Source organism: Labrus mixtus, chromosome 13 (assembly GCF_963584025.1).
Source record: "Labrus mixtus chromosome 13, fLabMix1.1, whole genome shotgun sequence".
In the NCBI taxonomy this organism is placed as follows: Eukaryota; Metazoa; Chordata; class Actinopteri; order Labriformes; family Labridae; genus Labrus; species Labrus mixtus.
Window position 1 is genome coordinate 8475528 of NC_083624.1, and position 20007 is coordinate 8495534.

Below are 20007 nucleotides of genomic sequence, written 5' to 3' on the forward strand. Positions count from 1 at the left end.
AGTAATTGTTGACATGAGAGGAAAAACAGATTTTCTTATGGCATCCATCTAAAAGCTCTGTGATTATTTTTAAAGGAGTAATCGGCAGTAGCTCTGCGACTTGGGAACCAGAGGGTTGTTGGTTCAAATCCCAGTGTGGATCAAATATAGAAGTTGGTCAGGTATATGGAGAGGTGGCAGGTCACATCCCGAGAACTGCTGAGGTGCCCTTGAGCAAGGCACTGAACCGCCAACATCTCTGGTTCGTTCCCTGCGCACAGCAGTGTGTAGCAGGCCTTATCTGACATCTCTCCTTCAATGCATGTCCACAGGTCATGTTTGTGCATGTGTATTCGGGCCTGTGTGTGAGAAGCATGTCTCTCAATAACAGAGTGTAAAATCAGAATTTCCCCTTGGAGATTAATAAAGTAGAAAGTAGAAAGTAAAAAAAAGCAGTCAATAAATAGTAAACCATCAACCTACAATCATTCCTTTCACAAGAATGTACATTTCTAAAAACGTGTATTTCCAAATTCTCAACTCATAAGACAACGCCCTGTATGCCTTCAGCGGTGTATTTTATTCTTTGAAAAGCAGGCACAGAAGTAAATAAATTAAGTAAGAATCTAGCTGCTCCAAACAACAAGCACTTCAGTTCACCAGATTACAGACAACCATGTGCTGAGTAAATTCAATATCTTTAGAAAGGAAGCATGTCTGAAGGTACAAATGTGTTAAGGATATTATATTTCTAAAGTCTCAAACATTTCACAACATTTTTACAGATGAAGTGCTCAATTATTTCTGCTTTGTTTGGAGGAAACGGGAGGATCAGCAGATGTAGGTATCTGCGAAAGTTTGATTCTGATTTATAATAAGTTCTGACGGTGAATTAAGTCAGTTGGAAGAAAATGTTTTATTACAGTTCTATAGCTACTTTGTATGGAAGCCTGGAGCGGGCAAACATCCATACACTGTAATTTATAGTTTCCCCGTGCTACAAGGTGCATTTTGGTTGTTTTCTTCAGATCTCAATTTATTTATCTCATTATCTCTGGACAACAACACTGATTTTCCCGAGATAATGAGTTAAACACAGTATATTTACTCCGCCGCTAGTGGAGTTCTCAATCAAAACAGTACAAAAGATGACATAGAGGCTGGCAAGGAATCATGCTGATTCTCTCTCCACTCCCCATCCCCAATGAAAACAAACTGAGTCGATCGTAGTCAAGAAAAACGGGCAAAACCGACCTGAGGAAGAGAATATGTTTACAGAAGAGCTAATGTATCCGAGTATAATTTACATGACGCTTTTATCACAGCAGCACACACAGCGACAGCAACAGCAGCTTTCAATAGCAGCTCACGCTTCGATCTGGGATGCAGCTTTTCCATGGCAACAATAAACATGTCATGTCTGTCATGGCGGCTCTGTCATAATAACTGTTGGAAATATTTGGAAGTATAAGGTAATGGAAGTATTAAAAAAATAATAATGTTTTAACAGGTTTAGTCCATTTTAATTAAGATATTTTACTGTGAAAATTCCACGTACTGCACCTTTAATTTCCAGAGACGTCCCTTGAACTGTGAATCTTTTTTTGCTGTGATGTGTTGTTTCACCTTTGGCATGCTGAATGTCCGGTCTGCGCAACAAATTACTTTTTTAGGACCTAATAAAGAAACCTAAATCTTAACCTAACCTAGCCATTACAGGAAGACGGAGTTGAATAAAATGTATGTATGCACGTCCGGCTTTGTACAAACTACCTACAAAACATTTTCTTCCAACTGAAAACCATCAACTCTGATTAGGGCTTCTGTAAGGTTGCAATAAAAGTAAAGGTGGAAATTAAAACGTAGGCCGAATAAACAATGGCTTTCCAGACCTCCAACTATGTCAAAGGATGAAACCAGTGTCCAGTGAACTCATTTTTCAGAAGGGCTCCAACACTGGCAACATTTAAAGGCATTTTCCAACTATAAACCTTTTTTTAGACAGACAGGTGGACGAGGTGTCACACAATCCATAACCATCATGGAGTTAAAAAAAACAACAACAGTACCAGCTAAACAACAACAAAAAGAGGACATCACAGAGGATTGGTTTGGTAAAAGGAGCCTTGAGGGTTTAAGTTATGAGCACATGAAACATATAACAGAACAGGAAAGATACACAGCCACCCATGGAAAGGAACATCGAGTGGAAAACAGAAGGCACATTCCACTTTGAGCTACCATAGCATGCTTACGCTAACCGCACACCGACTGCTGATCAAGCGACACCTTTTAAAGCCCTTAACTGCACTGAGCTACTTCAGCCTCTAGTCTAGACCCTAACCCTTCCCATCGTGTCAAAATGTTCTCCTCAGTTGACTCCCGTCCCTTAACTGAACCACTTTTGTAACACTTAAACCCCTGAAGGTTATTTTCTATAATTACTTGACATCATTTGGAGTTTATACGCATTAAATGGTAAAAGGATGGATATTAGGAAACATATAGAAGGATGGGAACTTTTCTCGCCGTACACACACGCTAAGTGAATAATCACAAGAGATGCTTTGTTAACATTTGAGCGCAGACTCTTTATGCATGTTTAGCTTAGACACCAAACCAGAAGTAGTTTAAAACACAGGCGGATTTGTAAAAGCAGAACAAGCTTTACAACCTAAGGCACCAGCCGGACAACTAAAGACTCATTTCAATGAGATGATTTCTTAAAGATGTAGCCGATTTTCCAGTTAATGTCGATAAATCCACAAACAGAATCGGAGACGAGAGGACAGCCCTGGCGGAGGCCAACACGCTCAAGGAAGCTTACTGGTTTTGTGCTGAGAATGCAGACACAACTATCACTTTGGTCATACAGGGACATGATGGCTAGAAGCCACGCCCCCAGGACCCCATACTCCTGCAGGATGCCCCACATGACCCCCCCGAGGGACACAATCATAAGCCTTCTCCAGGTCTACAAACTACAAGTAGACCGGATGAGTCTACTCCCATTGCCCCCAAGAAGCCCTGCGAGGGTAAAGAGCTGGTCCACTGTCCAACGGTCCAGGACAGAATAGCCCAGATAGTTAGAGCACACCCTCCAGTTCCCCCTTTAAAAAATGGGAACCCCAACCTCAGCCAATTCTTTAGCTTACATTTGACAAATTATCAAAAACATACAAAAATGCATTTAAAGGCCACATATTGTCTTGTTCTAAATCCACTCTGATCCTGTATTTGGTCATGTCTATAAACCCCTCTATTTCAGCCCTGCTCAGAACAGGCTGTTTCTGTGTCTGTACCTTTAAATGTAAATAAGCTGTGACTGACCACGCCCCCTCTCTGGAAGGGCTTGGGTGTACTCTGGCTTTCTCGCACCATGTTCTATTGTTTACAGTGAGAAGGCAGACTCAGAGGTCAGAACAAACACCTAGCTGTGGGAGTGTCACCCACCTGGGGGAGGGGTTACTGCCCTTTGTGATGTCATGAAGAGAAAATCTCCAAACGGCCTGTTTGACCACACATTTTCTGAAAAGTGGAGCAGGCAAAAGACGGAGATGATGGACTTTTCTCATACTTGGGGGTTTTGTAGACAGACTAGGGACACATATTAGTGGAAATAAAACATGGTAATTGTATTTTGCAATATATGTGCCCTTTAAATGGTTGCATATATTTTTTTAAAATAGCCTTAAGGTTTGTTCTTGAACCAACAGAAACGTCTCTGTGGTGCCTAATCATGCTCCAAAACAGTTACAATCAATTAGAACAGAAAACAGTGAACAAAGCCGATGAGAGTTTAAACTATGACTGATGAGATGTTCATTTTTCAAGTGCCAAAGCACACGTGCTAAACTACACAAAGCTTTAATTAAACAGTCGCCAACATGCTGGTGGCCTTTGGGGAATCGTTCCTGTTTATTAACAGCATGTCTTTCACTCATTTGTAATGACACTTTGATTTGGTGTGACTACAGAGAATCGCAGAAGCATGTTGCGGAGAAAGGCGCTTAATTAAGTACACAAACGCCTACTTATGAGGAGTTGTACTTTGGGAACTGCCAGCAGCAAAATGTTATGAGTTTGTCCTCTTCCCTGCAGTGGGATTTCAAGCTACGCTATGGAAAGCGAACACGTAAACATGGGAATTAACCCAAATATTTCCTTCCCAACATGCTTTATATACATTTCAATTTAAATGGGAAACACTGAGCAGGAATACTTAAAAAATCCAACCAACACATGTGATTATTAACACTTGTTGTGTTGTAAATATTGACATCCTTTAAACCTCTGAGTGGACCCCAGTTCTGACTCTCCATCAGTGCTGTATTGTAGTTAATCCTGACAGCTGTCACCTGGGAGTTTAAGAATTATACAAATTCATCAATACCAGGAAAGACGTGATAAAGAAAAATATCGGCCATTCCAAGATTTTTGTTCTTCAGGAAGCTATGACTAAAAATTCCTGGAAATGAGCTGCGTTTCTACTAAGCCAGGAAGTACAGAAGTTAAGTCACACAAGCCTCTGACAATTGAGTAGTAAAAGTGGTACATTTGTTTGTGCTATCAGGTAGCCAGTCTTCCTGCAGTGTTAGTATTCTGTTCTTCTGAAGTCTGTATGACGGGTATAAATGTGAGAAAATGTCAGAAGAGGTTAGTGTACGCTTTTCGAACCTTTGAAGTTAAAGAAGCCGCTTTGTTTTAAACATGAGGCCAGTAAGAAAACACCTTAACTAACAGTACATTATTCCTTTTGGCCACCAGGGGGCGACTCTGCTGGATGCAAAAAGAAGTGTGAAGGAAGTTATTCTACAAAACAGTCTGAATGAAGAACAACAGAACCCAATCCAATCTGCTGTAATGCAATCCTAAAACCCATCTGCTGTCATCTGAAGACAATTTAGCTTTCAATAAGATTTTTTTTTTTAGATATCTTCATGCAAGTGTAGCTAACAATTCTCTCTTAAATGCTGTTTCCTAAATCCTCAAGTGGCTGCTTTGACACTAAAAAATCCCAATGCTTGCAAAAGGTTTTGACGGAAATCCTTTATAGCTAACTGAAAACCCCATTAAGTTGGTCGTGGCTATATTATCTTCAGACGACAGCTGATTGTAGTGTTGTAGTCAAGGCCACACTAACCGAGACGAAGACATACCAGAGACCAGAGTGCTCCGAGACCGAGACATTTAGGGACTCAGACCAAGTCAAGACCGAGACCAAGGCAGGGCTAGACCGAGGCAAGACCAAGACAATAAATATCAATCAAAAATCATCCACTTAGTTTAGGGTGTTTTCCTTCTAATCACAGTAATGGCGTTGAAGAATAGCCAATCAGTGGTGGTCTTGACTGGTCTTGATTTAAAATCTGGAGTCCACCCAGTCTGAGACCGAGACAAGAAAATGTAAAAATGCTTTTGATTCCGAAACGAGACCTTCAAAAAGTGGCCTCAAGATACTACCACACTAGCTGATGGGTTCTGAGATTGGAGATATGGCAACGTGTATCCCACTCTTATTAAAAGTGTTGTCACTTCTGACCTTCATGATACAAACGGCACTTCATATACCTCTGTAAAGGGGAATCAAAAATGCATTTAAAGGGCACATTTTCCACACTGTTGTTGTTCCACACTTCAATAAAAATAACACCTTCTGCAAGCCTGTCATTCTCTCTCAGTTGAGTTGCATAATGTAAGGACATCATAGCTCATATCAGACCAGCCAACATAACAGGAAGTCACATACACTGAGAGTGAAAATAAGAGCAGATGAGTATGTCGTTCATTTCTGTAGTAAGGAAGATGAAGTGTGAGAACATGGGTTAAGGTCCAAAGCAGTATAGGGAACTAAGGTGCCCGGACAGCACTAAGGATTTTTTTTTTAAATAAGTCACTCTAGAGGAGCAGCAGAGATGCACAGGTTGTTTAAGGCACAGGCGACTTGCACAATCTTATCAAAGGTTGAGAGGTTTGACGTGCGCTCAGAGGTCGTGGTGAAGGGGCTCTCGACGGGGCCTGTGAGCATGGCGTACCTCTGCTTCACAATGGAGATCACCCTCTCCACATGCCTCTGCACACTCAGCGTCCCAGAGGAAGAATCAGTGAGGGTTGAGCCCTCTGAGCTCCCGTAGCTCCTGGCAATTTTAAATATTGCTCCCCTGGCGGCAACAGAATCTGCAATGTCAAGATCACGGTTTGCCAGCACAACGTCTCCTGGAAGAAGCTTGCACAAGAAGCCACAGCCTTCAGCCAGGCCTTTATCACTGACGTTTCCCAGAACGCCCCTGGAGACGAAGGTGACAACGCCTTGAGGAGCCACACCAATTAGATACTTTAACACATTATAGCTCATCCCCATCCCGTGCTGTAGTTGCTGCTGGTTTCCCCGGGAAACCGGCTCCTCAAAGGGCACCGTGAAACAGTCTATGATGACAGCACAGTCGGGGTGGGAGGCACAGAGAGCCGCAGGGAGGTTCTTCCGGAGCTCAGCTCTGGAGGGCCAAAAGACGGCCGTCGGCACCAAAGTGGAGGACATGATGTTAACCATCTGGTGAACAGTTCTGGTTACCATGCTGACTTTAATACCGAAGCGATAGGCCAGGTCTTGGTTGCGAAGGTCCAGGCGGAGTCGCATCAGGGTAAGCAGCAGCTGCTGGAACTTGGAGAGCTTCATGTTCTTCATCCCATCCATGTGAGGTGCCAGCAGCCACATGACTGTCTCTAGGACAAAGAAGTTTGGTAGACCGGTGTAAAACTTTACTTTCTCGGCATCGTTCCTTAAAGAGCTCTCAGAGAGCGACATTCTCTCCACAGACTCCCTGAGGGCCTGGTTCTCCTTCTTCAGGGCTTTCAGGAGGTCGTCAAAGTTCCCTTGTGCATCAGACGTCTGAGCAAACTTTCCTTTCTTGCTGTCACTCATAGACTCATCATAATCCTCATCGTCTTCATCTGTGCTGATAGAAGAGGAAGCACTCTCCTCCACATGGCTCTGTTGCTCCCTCTCCTCAGGATGCTTGTCCTGGCCCTGCTCCCCTGACACAGAGCTGCCCTGACCCTGCAGGAACAACAAAGCGTTTGCCGCCTCTACACGAGCCTCCTGCTTGTCCAGCACCTCCAAGGCACCCGGCTCCTTCATCTCCGGGGATAAGGGAACTGATGTGAACACAGAAGGAACATAATCTGGTGAACGGGGATTCTTCACCTGTTTACCTGCATGTGGGGAAAGAAGATGTGGTTGGCGGGGAGGTGGTGAACATTTTAAGAATTTGAATTGCTTATTACTGTATATCCCCAGATAACTGAGGGAAGTGATTAATAAAGGTTCTATCTATCTCTTCTTGTGTCAGTGAAGGCTGCCTTGTTCTTCTCTGTAGGCTACGTCTCATTTTTTCATTGTTTCATGGTTCTACCATTATGATTGCAGCTTTGTGTGGCACTTGTGTTTGAGACAAAATTCCCTCAGGGGACAAAAAGGTTTATCCTTCTCCTCAACTGAGTTAATGCATCCATTAAAAACCACCATGGAAAATTACGACATGAAAAACACAAGAGCCAGTAAGCTAAACAATAAAACGAAGACATGAACTGTTGTCCAACAATGTTTACATTAAAATGTGTATCTATTTTCAAAATGTATTAAAAACAAAACTGTCACTGGGATGCAAGTTTGCGCATCTTAATGAATAGCAGGCTTCAGTGCTGCACAATTAATCTCCAAATTCATCATTATCGCAGTATGAGAATTTGCAAAAAACACATCGCAAAAATCTGAATTTAGTGTGATAATTAAAACAATTTATTTTACAGAAACAAGTGAAACGTTCTACCACAGTTTGGTTCTACCCACCAGGTGGGAGCCAGGGTTTACTGACCATTCTTTAACGCTATTTTTATAGTCAGCTAGCAGCTACACGCAGATTTATTGGTACCGGGTTTCAATGTGCTGTTTTTAATATGATGAATAATGGATAAAGTAAAATAAAAATAAAAGTTTTATACAGGGGCTCTTCATTTGTTTTTGTTTTGCCTATCATTATTGCAATTTTGAAAAATGTTAACCAATATCATGCAGGCAAATTAGGCCAATTTAATTCTTATAAGCCTATCCTACTGTTACAAAAATATTGAAAATATATTCTTGATTTGAATCAATCTGCTGTAATTTCAGGTTTTTATCTTTTGGCATATGACTTCTAATAACTTCACGTAGCCTACTTTGATAACTTACAAGTTAACTATTGCGTAATCAAATATATTGAATTAATGTCGATTATGACCATAACTTGATGATTTAGATTATCATTGTGTGCAGGCAATTGTATTAAAGTGTTGTAACATTACATACGTTACCCTGATTAATTACGACACTTGCACATACATTTAATCAAACCGTATTTAGAGAGAGCAATAATCCAAAATCAAAGAAAAATAATTTTAGATACCTACTCTTAGAATATCCGCCTGTCTGTAAATCAAACAAAACAATACGATATAAAACAGAAAGTACAATTCGTTTCCTGCAGTCATACCTGAGATGAAGTGAGTACAGTCATACCTGAGATGAAGTGAGAACAGTCATACCTGAGATGAAGTGAGTACAGTCGTACCTGAGATGAAGTGAGTACAGTCGTACCTGAGATGAAGTGAGAACAGTCATACCTGAGATGAAGTGAGTACAGTCGTACCTGAGATGAAGTGAGAACAGTCGTACCTGAGATGAAGTGAGTACAGTCGTACCTGAGATGAAGTGAGTGAGATGAAGTGAGTACAGTCGTACCTGAGATGAAGTGAGAACAGTCGTACCTGAGATGAAGTGAGAACAGTCGTACCTGAGATGAAGTGAGTGAGATGAAGTGAGTACAGTCGTACCTGAGATGAAGTGAGAACAGTCATACCTGAGATGAAGTGAGTACAGTCGTACCTGAGATGAAGTGAGAACAGTCGTACCTGAGATGAAGTGAGTACAGTCGTACCTGAGATGAAGTGAGTGAGATGAAGTGAGTACAGTCGTACCTGAGATGAAGTGAGAACAGTCGTACCTGAGATGAAGTGAGAACAGTCGTACCTGAGATGAAGTGAGTGAGATGAAGTGAGTACAGTCGTACCTGAGATGAAGTGAGAACAGTCATACCTGAGATGAAGTGAGAACAGTCATACCTGAGATGAAGTGAGTGAGATGAAGTGAGTACAGTCATGAAGTGAGAACAGTCATACCTGAGATGAAGTGAGTGAGATGAAGTGAGTACAGTCATGAAGTGAGAACAGTCGTACCTGAGATGAAGTGAGTGAGATGAAGTGAGTACAGTCATGAAGTGAGAACAGTCATACCTGAGATGAAGTGAGTACAGTCATACCTGAGATGAAGTGAGTACAGTCATGAAGTGAGAACAGTCGTACCTGAGATGAAGTGAGTACAGTCGTACCTGAGATGAAGTGAGTACAGTCATGAAGTGAGTACAGTCGTACCTGAGATGAAGTGAGTACAGTCGTACCTGAGATGAAGTGAGTACAGTCGTACCTGAGATGAAGTGAGTGAGATGAAGTGAGTACAGTCGTACCTGAGATGAAGTGAGAACAGTCGTACCTGAGATGAAGTGAGTGAGATAAAGTGAGTACAGTCGTACCTGAGATGAAGTGAGAACAGTCGTACCTGAGATGAAGTGAGTGAGATGAAGTGAGTACAGTCGTACCTGAGATGAAGTGAGTACAGTCCTACCTGAGATGAAGTGAGAACAGTCGTACCTGAGATGAAGTGAGTGAGATGAAGTGAGAACAGTCGTACCTGAGAGGAAGTGAGTACAGTCGTACCTGAGATGAAGTGAGTACAGTCGTACCTGAGATGAAGTGAGTACAGTCTGAGATGAAGTGAGAACAGTCGTACCTGAGAGGAAGTGAGTACAGTCTGAGATGAAGTGAGAACAGTCGTACCTGAGATGAAGTGAGTACAGTCGTACCTGAGATGAAGTGAGTACAGTCGTACCTGAGATGGAGTGAGATGAAGTGAGTGAGATGAAGTGAGTACAGTCTGAGATGAAGCGAGTACAGTCATACCTGAGATGAAGTGAGTACAGTCTGAGATGAAGTGAGTACAGTCATACCTGAGATGAAGTGAGTACAGTCGTACCTGAGATGAAGTGAGAACAGTCGTACCTGAGATGAAGTGAGTGAGATGAAGTGAGTACAGTCTGAGATGAAGCGAGTACAGTCGTACCTGAGATGAAGTGAGTACAGTCGTACCTGAGATGAAGTGAGTACTACACAGCCGACTGCCGTCGTTAGGCACCCAGCCCTCTCGGTTCACAGCAGCTATCCAGCGCTGCTTCCTCTCGGGGTCCCGGGGAAACCGGTAGAAAGATAACGTGGTGCCCGGTGTCCTTCTGTTCCTACAGCCTGCCACCACACATGTGTGAACCATAGTAAGGCCACGGAGGAGCGTGGAGGTGTGCGCTACTATTTGCTGGGTGTTTTGACTCCCAAAATGGTGGCCGACCAGAGGATGAAAAAAAAAAAATGTTTGCGATGTCATCAACTGTCGTTTGCATGCGCTGATCTGATTGGACAATGTGTGATCTACGTCACTGAAATGTGATCCTTACTCGCGCGATGATGCTGCAGAGCAAGTGGGTCCTCGACCGAACTAATGGTCTCAAATGAAAACAAATCAAGCCAAATATTCTCAGTTAAACATTAAAAAAACACAACTTACCGTAAAACTTCAAACAAACGCTCATCACAATTTAAGGTCCAGTCTCTTTTACTTACCCGACGTTACGTTTTGACAAATAAAGGCAGGTCTTAATGAGAGGCCCCTCTGTATTAAGTGTTTATTAGTTTGCAGATCAATAATATAATAACAAAAATGTCTGCCTCTCTCCCACACAGTGCAGCAGATTGGTATCTTACAAAGTCAGTGATTTATAATTGAATTTGTTTATTGTTTATCTTGATTTTGTGCAAATTTAAATATTCTTTGTTGCAAATATAATATTTCATAGTCTTTTCCATCTTTGATGTGCATGCGTTTTGTTTAAAAATCTCATATCGACGCCTGTCCCAAAATAAGGCAGGGTCATTTCATAGACTGAAGTAAATAAAGGCCAGGATTATTAATTAAAGTTTTACGGTAGCTGGTTTTAGTGCTATGCCAGTGTTGAATTGTTAACTGTATCCATGTTTAATTTTTGAACTTGTTTAGTTTTGTGTGAGTGTGATGGCATTAAGAAATGTTGTCTTTAAATGTGTCTGAATAATCATTATAATGATTATTTATTATAATAATAATAAAAGTGTTGAGCGGGCCAGACATGAAAATGAAGATTCATTCATTCATCTTCCTTTCACTTTGGCATTTCCACCTTTTGTCATGAACTACACATTTCCATTTTGTAAACACACTACATTATACTTGGAGTGAACGCGATGTGTGTCGACTGTGATTTGGAAGCCTGGAATCACCCTTAATCGAGCGTGAGTTAAGAGGTAAAGATGTCTGAGCATTCAAATCTTGTGTGCATATTTGAGACAAAATTTGGGACGGTTTCAGGGATTTTATTCTGTGTATTAAAAAAACAGTCTTTCCTTATTCATGATGTCGACTGGATTTCAGCTTGAAAGCTAACACACAGCACTTCATCCTTTATCATTCATTAGTGTCACTTTATTTTAGAAGGTAAAACATCTAAAGTTTCAATATGCTACACATTAGAAGTCTTTAAAGAGATTTTTTCCCAATACTTTGAAGAGTAATGTTTTATTATATACAGGTCAGTTAAAGAAGAAATCCACAGAGGTACTAATAATGGACAAGGCATTCTCAGAAATATTTACAAACATAGATATAAAAGACAACAAACTGACCACGCTGCTCTCTCCGGGTAAGTCACTACGTCAGGATTCCCCTTCTGAAGTGTCGCCTCTTTTTGTGATGAACATGGATGAAAGCACCGGACCAGAGACCATCATCTCTGTTACAGGTTTTTTGAGTCAGGAAGAGAGCATCAAACCTTTAGTTGTGCGTGCACAGTTTGTACACAGATGTGTTCCTGGCACCTCCGACATGCGACAGCCTCTTGAGCTCAGTGAGACAGAGGATGTACACAGGGGTCCTGGTTCCAACGTTGGTAATCCTCCTCAGCTCCTCCATCTGAAACTCGGTGTTTTCACCTGCAGAGGGCGCCACACCACAGTGAATGTTTAATATGGATCAGACAGCGGCTTAGTCAAATGTTTTAACTTTGATTAAAGGGGCGTAGCACATCACAGACCTTGATACTCCTCCGAGTATTTGTTGATGTTGTGAACGGCCTGGTTGAGGTTGTTCAGAGTCATCTGCCTCAGGTAGCTGGGTAAACTCTGGAACTCGCTCTCTGACACCGCAGATATCTTAGCAGCTCTGCGCAGAGGACTGGATACAGAAAACAAAATGTTAGGGTTAAAATCCTAATTGAACTGCCTCACCCCACAACCTAAGCACTACTCAAACCCTCACCTTTCACACAACATGAATACACACATCAGAACATTCATGGAAGAAGATGCACACACACAAACACCATTCTCAATCCTCTCTCCTCCCTCTCAGACCGCCGAACAATGCTTACCTTTACTCCTTCTCTTTCCTTTCTCGCTATCGCTTTTCCTTGTTATCCTTAGTCTTTAAATCATATTATAAAAAATCCTGAAAACTACTCCGGACAGAACAGTTGTGATTTTTTCTAATAAATTGGTGGTACTTAGCAAGATTAGTGTGCAGAATTTTTTTCATTTCAAGTGATGATTTGTCATCCTACGCACCTACAACACTTGAAAAACTTGAAATCTTATTATACAAAACTGTTTTGTTTCACCGTTGTTCATCATCTATATAAGTCTAGTATTAAGTACACACTTTAAACAATACAAATTAAAAAATCCTTTAAAAAAAAAACCTCTAATTGCGGTAATTATTTATTCATGTCTATTTGTAACCACTCAGGTGCCACTCACTACAGCATTTGTAGCCTAAGCTGATTTGTAATACCGTCTATAGATGGGCAACAACAAATACAACTAAAACAGGTAAATGGAAATGTAATCAAATGTACCACAGGAAACTTCATAATCTATAGAAACATTTATACAAAAAGACACTTATATAGATACTCTTACCTCGTCTTGAGGTTTAAAAAAAAAAAACTATTTTCACCCTGTAAACAAAAGTATGTCTCCACCGTGCATCAGTGCCACATCTGGTTTTGTGAGTTACCTGTTTTTATCTGGCCTGACATTTGGGTTCACAATCGCCATGACAGTCTTCTTCTTCTTCTGAGCCTCTGACAAAAGCTACAAAATTCAAAAAGAAATCATCAGTGGAAGAGCTCCGTCCAATGTTTCTAATTTGGACTGCAGTACTTATTTTAAACACTAGGTGTCAGAGTAAAAAATAAACTTAATTTATTTACAACGTCTCTAAATAATGAGCTAAACAGAGCAAGAGGTTTAGCAAACAGATGTTCCCTATTTTGGAATTAACTCACCTTACAGATGTCCTGTGTCACAGAGCTCAGGTCCGGCATCTCCGGGGTGCAGGGCTCTTGGTAGTCCATCCTGATGCGGGGTGTCCCCAGGTTGAACTCCTGGGTGGGTCCGTCCAGCTCCAGACTCTTGACAGTTGGCTCCTTGGTCACCTCATTACGCTCACTGGTCTTCTTTAGCATTTTTGCACTTCTCTGGATGTAATGATGAGACATGTGAAATAAGAAGGCCATTCATATGTAACCAAAGAGACTCGTTTTAATGCAGAGAAGTCAGAGAAATACAACAGGTTCAAATTGATTCATGAACCCATGACGAACCAGGTTTGTGAAAACATGTTAGTAAAATAAAGTTTGATGTGTGGCTAAAATGAAACATCTCAATTGGTCTTACACTTTGCAAAGTATTTCCCAGAAGAGACTCCAGATCTGGCATCTCCATGATGGACATCTCTGGCACATTGTACTCCCAGGTACGTTTTGAGCCGGTTGTTCCGTTCTGAGGAGATGTTAGGAGTTCAAAGCTGGGGTTGTCGTCATCAGTTTGCATTCTGATGGGCTCCGTCTGCCGTGCACTCTGAGAGGACGAAGAAAGACGTAAAGAGGACATGCGTAACAAGCTTGAGCCTCCACAGATTACGGGCCAAAAACAAAGAATCATTTTTTAAATCATGGTTTTATACCTTTTTGGTGCTGACAATGTGGTTCATGTATGGGGTTTGAAATGCAGGAACCTCCGGGGTTGTAGGCAGAATATTAGGATGAACGGGGGATTCTTGGTCTCTATTGCCTTGTGCAGGTGTGGCACAGGTACCGTTTGCCTTTTTTATCTTCAGCCCCGGAGTGCAAAACACAGGCGGCTCTGGAGACTCAAACTTATTGACTGTAAGTATAAGAACAGTGTCATACAAAGGTAAGTTCTCAGTCATCCAGGTCACGGTAATTTTGAATCTAAAGGCAACTGGACCTTTTCAATATCTCTTTGTAAGTTTGGCAACAGGGCCAAACTTACAAAGGGATATTAGAAGGCAAACCGGGCGATCTGTGGACATTGGATGGACACCATTGCCTCTGTTGTAAGTTGTTGTACTCGTGGATCGACTATTTTGAGGTGGGAAAGTTACAAATCTGTCCATTGAAGCAAACTGCAATAATCTTGAAAGTGTGTTTATATATTCCATATTGTCCTCACTCTCTGCACTTTTGTACAGCACAAACTGATATTATTAAGATGATATTTATTGTACTTATTGCTTGATATCCAACCTACATTCCTGCTTTATTAATATTTGATTGTATATAACTATATTGCTACTGCTTTATTGTGTTTCAGAGAAACTGTAACGACTAAATTTCCCTCTGGGGTTACTAAAGTTTCTGATATTGTTGCTTTAACCTAAATACAATTAATTAATACAAAAAAAAAGTGCTATTTGCTGAAAGCTGGTGTCAAATGTCTGATAATAAAATGCCCACTGAACTTATTTTCCATGAATTAAAGTTCCAAATTTCAATATCATTTTGTAATTTCAACTATTCTACACATGAAAAGTACCTGCTTGTGTCTTCAACGTTAAGAACTTTAAAGAAATATGTACGGTATGCATTTTTGGTACAGAAACCGAAGTTAATTTGTTGGCACTAGTTAATAAATGTATAGATCAAATCAGAAGTGTGAGAGAAACCAAAGTTAATTTGTTGGCACTAGTTAATAAATGTATAGATCAAATCAGAAGTGTGAGAGAAACCAAAGTAAAGGACAATGTGAAACTGAAGAATCACTTCATCAGAAATCAAGATACTTCTTTTATAACAATGAGAATATATTTCAGCGTATCATATTACCCTGACACCCCCAACAGGGAAATACAGAGAGGTAAATGAAATTCAATTTTTAAAAAAACTTTATTTGTCCTGGAGGAGCAATTCAAAAGGCAAAGCTTAAAGTTTAAGATGTAGGTCTGGTAAGGTGGTTCATAAGAAGCAAGATGTAAAAGTTGAATACCTTGTGTCTGCAAACTCTTCATAAAAGAGTCCCCTGGGTGAGCAGGCATGTCTGCTGATGGTCTATTAGAGAGAAGGATATTCACAAAGCAGTTAGAAGCAGAGATTACAGTGCAGTGGCGCTGCAAATCCCACACTTTGCCAGTAGAGGTTAATAAAGGTCAACACTGTTTCATTTTATGAGGCTCATTAGCTCTCTCTACCTTTGGGGCTTTGTAACATTCTTCTTGAACAGATCCATGGTGAAGTCATTGTTCAGACACATGGTGTGCTCTGAGATCCCAAAGTCATGCATCTGTGGCGTCTGAAGCTCATCATCATCCATCCGCAGGGCACATTTGGGAGTCAAGGGCATGGGTGGGGGTGCGGGAGTGCTGAGCGCAGGGTGAGGGAGGCTCATCTCAGGCATAGGGGGCACCTCAGAGCACCACGCCGCCCCAGCCATAGCTCTCTTCAGCTGCATCTCGGACAGGCCGAAGTCAGAGAGCTGAGGGGTTCGCAACGCATCAGTGAACGGAGGAGGTCCTGGGTTTGGAGGCGATGTGGAGGGATAACCTTCAGCCTCGCCCTGGCTGTCCTCGTCTCCTCCTTCTGGGGTAGCTTCGTCCTCATTTGCTTCTTCATCTTCAGCCTCTGATTCCTGACTTTTAGCCTCTGTGGAGGAGATATTTTAGTGCATCTTGTTACCTATTTATGAATTATTTAAGAACACTACACTTAATAACTTTTCTACAGACACAGACATTATTACTTCCACAAACCGTTTCACTTTGTTTGACCCACACAGTTACAGCTGCAGTCATTGCTGTACTTACTGGTTAGTTTCTGGGTGTCTTGTGGAGCTTGGTAACCGTATTTTTCCCAGTGTCCCCTCAGTGTCTGCATGTCCTGAGTGACTCTCTGCTCCATCACTCTGCAGGCCTTAATGAAGCTGCTCACCTCGTTCCCCCGAGCTTTCTGCTGAGCCAACTGTCCCTGGATCTGCCCCTGTATGCAGGACAGAGTGGATCAAATCAGCACACCGTCCTCTCAGGTTTTCATATCTGAAGACATCATCTACTTTAAGTGATGCATTATACGCGTAGTGCAGTGTGTTGTGAGCAGAGAGAGAAACTTTTCAACATTTCTTGTAAATCTTTAATAGAGCCCGACTGATTATACCAGCCGATAATGTCGGCCTATATAAGCTCATCAAGTGACTATCGGTATCGGCTAATTTTATCACAGATATTACTGGATTTATTCACCAGTCAAATAGCATTTAATTAGACTGTTATCGTATCACACTGGCAGTTCTCGATCTGGTTGTCACCACCGTTGTACTGTAAATGTTTATCCAAGTGTTTGATAACTACATTTGAGGGATCGATGCGATACACATTTGTATATCTATCTTTACAGATTGAAGATACACCTAAGAAAGATATTGGCCAATATATCAGTATCAGATTTTTGTCTCTTCCCAATATTGATATCGGCATCGGCCACAAAAATCGCATACCCGTCAGACCCTCATTTTTTTTATGAGAAAATAATTTTGTTATTTAGTATTTAACACTGTTAGGAACTTCCAGATTGTGTCAATAAAATAAAAATCTTCTCAATGATGATCTGGTTTTCTTATAAGGTCACATCATACAGAGACAAGAGTAAACGTTTCAGTCGGTTTCAGTGTCAGCTGAAGCTCCTGAAAGAAGCTCTAACATGTCGCATTTCTGGACACTTTGATAATCACAGATGTGTGAAGTAAATGATACTGGTTCTTTCTTGTACCAAACCCCATTTAAGAAACATTTTTCTGTTGATATTTTTCTACTGTGAGGTGACAGTAAAGAAAGTATCCTGCTGGAGACCTTGGGGTCGGGGGTGCGTTCAATTAAAGTCTGGTTATCCAGATTATTGTAATAAAAGATGTCGGCTTTAGCGTCAAGTGTGTTTGAATCCACCAACTGTCGCCCATTTTAACGTACAGTAACTAAAATAACAAAACAATTTAGCTAACTTAAACATTATGAACGCAACAGTGTTGAGTGAGTTCACACCAAGTTACAATGTTACAATTCACTTAGCAGACGCTTTTATCCAAAGCGACGTACAACACTAATCCAGTCATACACCGCCACCGAAGCAGCAGGAGCAATGCGGGGTTACGTGTCTTGCCCAAGTACACATCGGACATGTTGCCCAGCTGGGGGTTGAAAGGCGATGACTCTACCAACTGAGCCACAGCCGCCACGACCAAGTGTATGTTAGGACTGCAAAAAAGTAAAATGTGACCCGTTTTCTTTGTTAAGAGACGTTACCTTAAAGCAGGGTCACATTCATTTAACTCTCACTGCCAGAGGGCCAAATTGTAGAATACAAAAAACGATTACAGTCAATTATGTCTCAAATTTAACTCAACATATACCAGTGGTCAAATATTATTATGGACGTATTTCATGATTTCATGGCAGATTTTGTCATGTTTCCAATTAACTGATATGTAGAAATTGACCTGAGGGCCACGTTGGGGGTTGATGGGGGCCGCATGTGGCCCCCGGGCCGCCAGTTGCCCACCCCTGTCTTAAAGCGACAGAAACATGACCGGGGTTTGGTTTACAGTTTTCATCTCGTACCTTCAGGTTTCCGACGTCACAGTTCAGATCGTGATAAGCTCTCATCGCTCTGGCTGAGCTTTCTGAAATCAAACACAAAGTTTAAACACTTTAATGTTTAACACAAGATGTAAAGTTAAAACACTTTAATGTTTAACACAAGATGTAAAGTTAAACACTTAATGTTTAACACAAGATGTAAAGTTAGCTGAACAGAAGTATTTATTCTCTCACCTCTGTCGTCATCATCGTCGTTGTTTCGGTTTTCAAAGTCCTCTTGGAGCTTCGTAGTTTCTGTTTCCAGAGTCACCGTCAGCTTCCTCAGCTTTGTAAAGAACCGAGCCGTCGGGTCCATTCTCAGGTACGAGTCTACGTTGTGACACTGTACAATGAGTAAACCTTGAATCACCACACAGGCGGTTTGTTTACCTTCGATCCGCTGTAGGCTAAAAAAAACTTTTCAATTTTGGCGCCTCTTCCGGCTTTAACCGGAAGTGTCTTCTTCTTCTTCTACATCTTCGGCATAAAAAAAATATTGTTTTGCGCCCCCTCTCTTTTTAAGTTTTCTTTTTTCTTTTCTAGAGTAATAATTTTATATAATTAATAATAATAATAATAATAATAATAATAATAATATAATTTTTTTGGGGGGGCTTTTCATGCCTTTAAAGGAGAGATAGGACAGTTGATAGAGTCAGAAATCAGGGGAAGAGTGGGGAATGACATGTGGGAAAGGAGCCACAGCTTGGATTTGAGCCTGGGCCGCCCGCTTGAGACTACAGCCTCCATACATGGGGCGCGCGCACTAACCACTGCGCCACCAGCGCCCCATAATATACATTTTAATATAATTTTCCCTACAGATACATGTGATTATGTCTTAATACATTCTGTTGTAATTACCAATAGAGGAGAAAGAAAACAATTGTATAAAAATAGAAAAGAAAAGGGAGGATGTTTCTGTTGTTATCCATGTTATTGTGCTTAAATTGTCTATTAAAGGTTGCCATATTAATTGAAAAACATTAACTGTCCCTCTCTGTAGGTACCCTGTTACATCTCTGAATAAAGTTAAGTGAGCAGGCAGGTTTTTCTGTTTTATTTCAGCTATGTGAACCTGTGTCATAAAGCATACCATATTATTTTAAATGATGGAGAGAGCCACAACAACTGGCCTCACCCACAATACAGCTAGAACTGGGTCTGCTTTATACATTTTTCTGTAAAATAAAGTGTGCATCTTAGTCCAGTAAGTAACAATGCAGGCAATCCTAAAACATGTGCTACCAAGGAACACACCTATCACAGGAGAGATAGCAGCAGGAAACATCTGCGCACACTATCTTAACACTTTGGAGTTTTCCCCCACAAAACATGTAAAATGTTAATTAAAAGTTTTTTTTCCAACATTTAACCTCATGACCATTATGTGATTATTCATTTTAATAATACTTTGTGGGCAACAGCCACGTTGTCTGCTCTAGATTTCAAACTCTGGATGGTTTTTTTAAATTATTTATCTATTAAAACTTCAAAGTGGATTATAATTACTGTGTTTGTGAAGTCTGATGGGGCCTGAGATTTAATGGACTGCATTACTGGGAAATATTGCTCTACAGATATAAATAGAAAAAGTACTTTGTCTCCACTTACGTATCTGGATTAATTCTGCTCAAAATTATGTTTACTAAAAATGTTATTCAACTGACTCAAGATGCTCCAAGTCAAGGTTGAATTTCTTCTCTTCTCCAGAGAGTGACAAGGAAACTGTAGGATGTTGAATAATGAGACTTTGCCAGAAGATGGAGCTGTTGTCAATTCTGCAGAGGTCAGGTATATTGACCTCAGCTTAAATTTTACCCTGTAGCAAACAAAACTGTCTGTGGTCGATTTGCATTTCTTGTGGTTGACAG

At 41.0% G+C, this 20007-nt stretch overlaps 2 protein-coding genes across 2 annotated transcripts; both read right to left on the reverse strand.

The window, feature by feature from the left end:
• Nucleotides 1-540: 540 nt before the first annotated feature.
• LOC132986860 (uncharacterized) lies at nucleotides 541-10584 on the reverse strand. The gene is made up of 2 exons (XM_061053528.1): nucleotides 10219-10584; nucleotides 541-7191 (listed from the first exon to the last, which is right to left on the reverse strand). The coding sequence occupies exons 1-2, from the start codon at nucleotides 10505-10507 to the stop codon at nucleotides 5873-5875; spliced, it is 1608 nt and encodes a 535-aa protein (XP_060909511.1). The 5' UTR covers nucleotides 10508-10584; the 3' UTR covers nucleotides 541-5872.
• A 1128-nt stretch (nucleotides 10585-11712) lies between these two features.
• ska3 (spindle and kinetochore associated complex subunit 3) lies at nucleotides 11713-18568 on the reverse strand. Its single transcript, XM_061053529.1, has 11 exons — nucleotides 18329-18568; nucleotides 18116-18177; nucleotides 16313-16484; nucleotides 15701-16151; nucleotides 15499-15560; nucleotides 14177-14376; nucleotides 13888-14070; nucleotides 13497-13688; nucleotides 13226-13302; nucleotides 12246-12385; nucleotides 11713-12144 (listed from the first exon to the last, which is right to left on the reverse strand). Exons 1-11 carry the CDS (start codon nucleotides 18447-18449, stop codon nucleotides 11987-11989), a joined length of 1818 nt encoding a protein of 605 aa, XP_060909512.1. The 5' UTR covers nucleotides 18450-18568; the 3' UTR covers nucleotides 11713-11986.
• Nucleotides 18569-20007: the final 1439 nt, after the last annotated feature.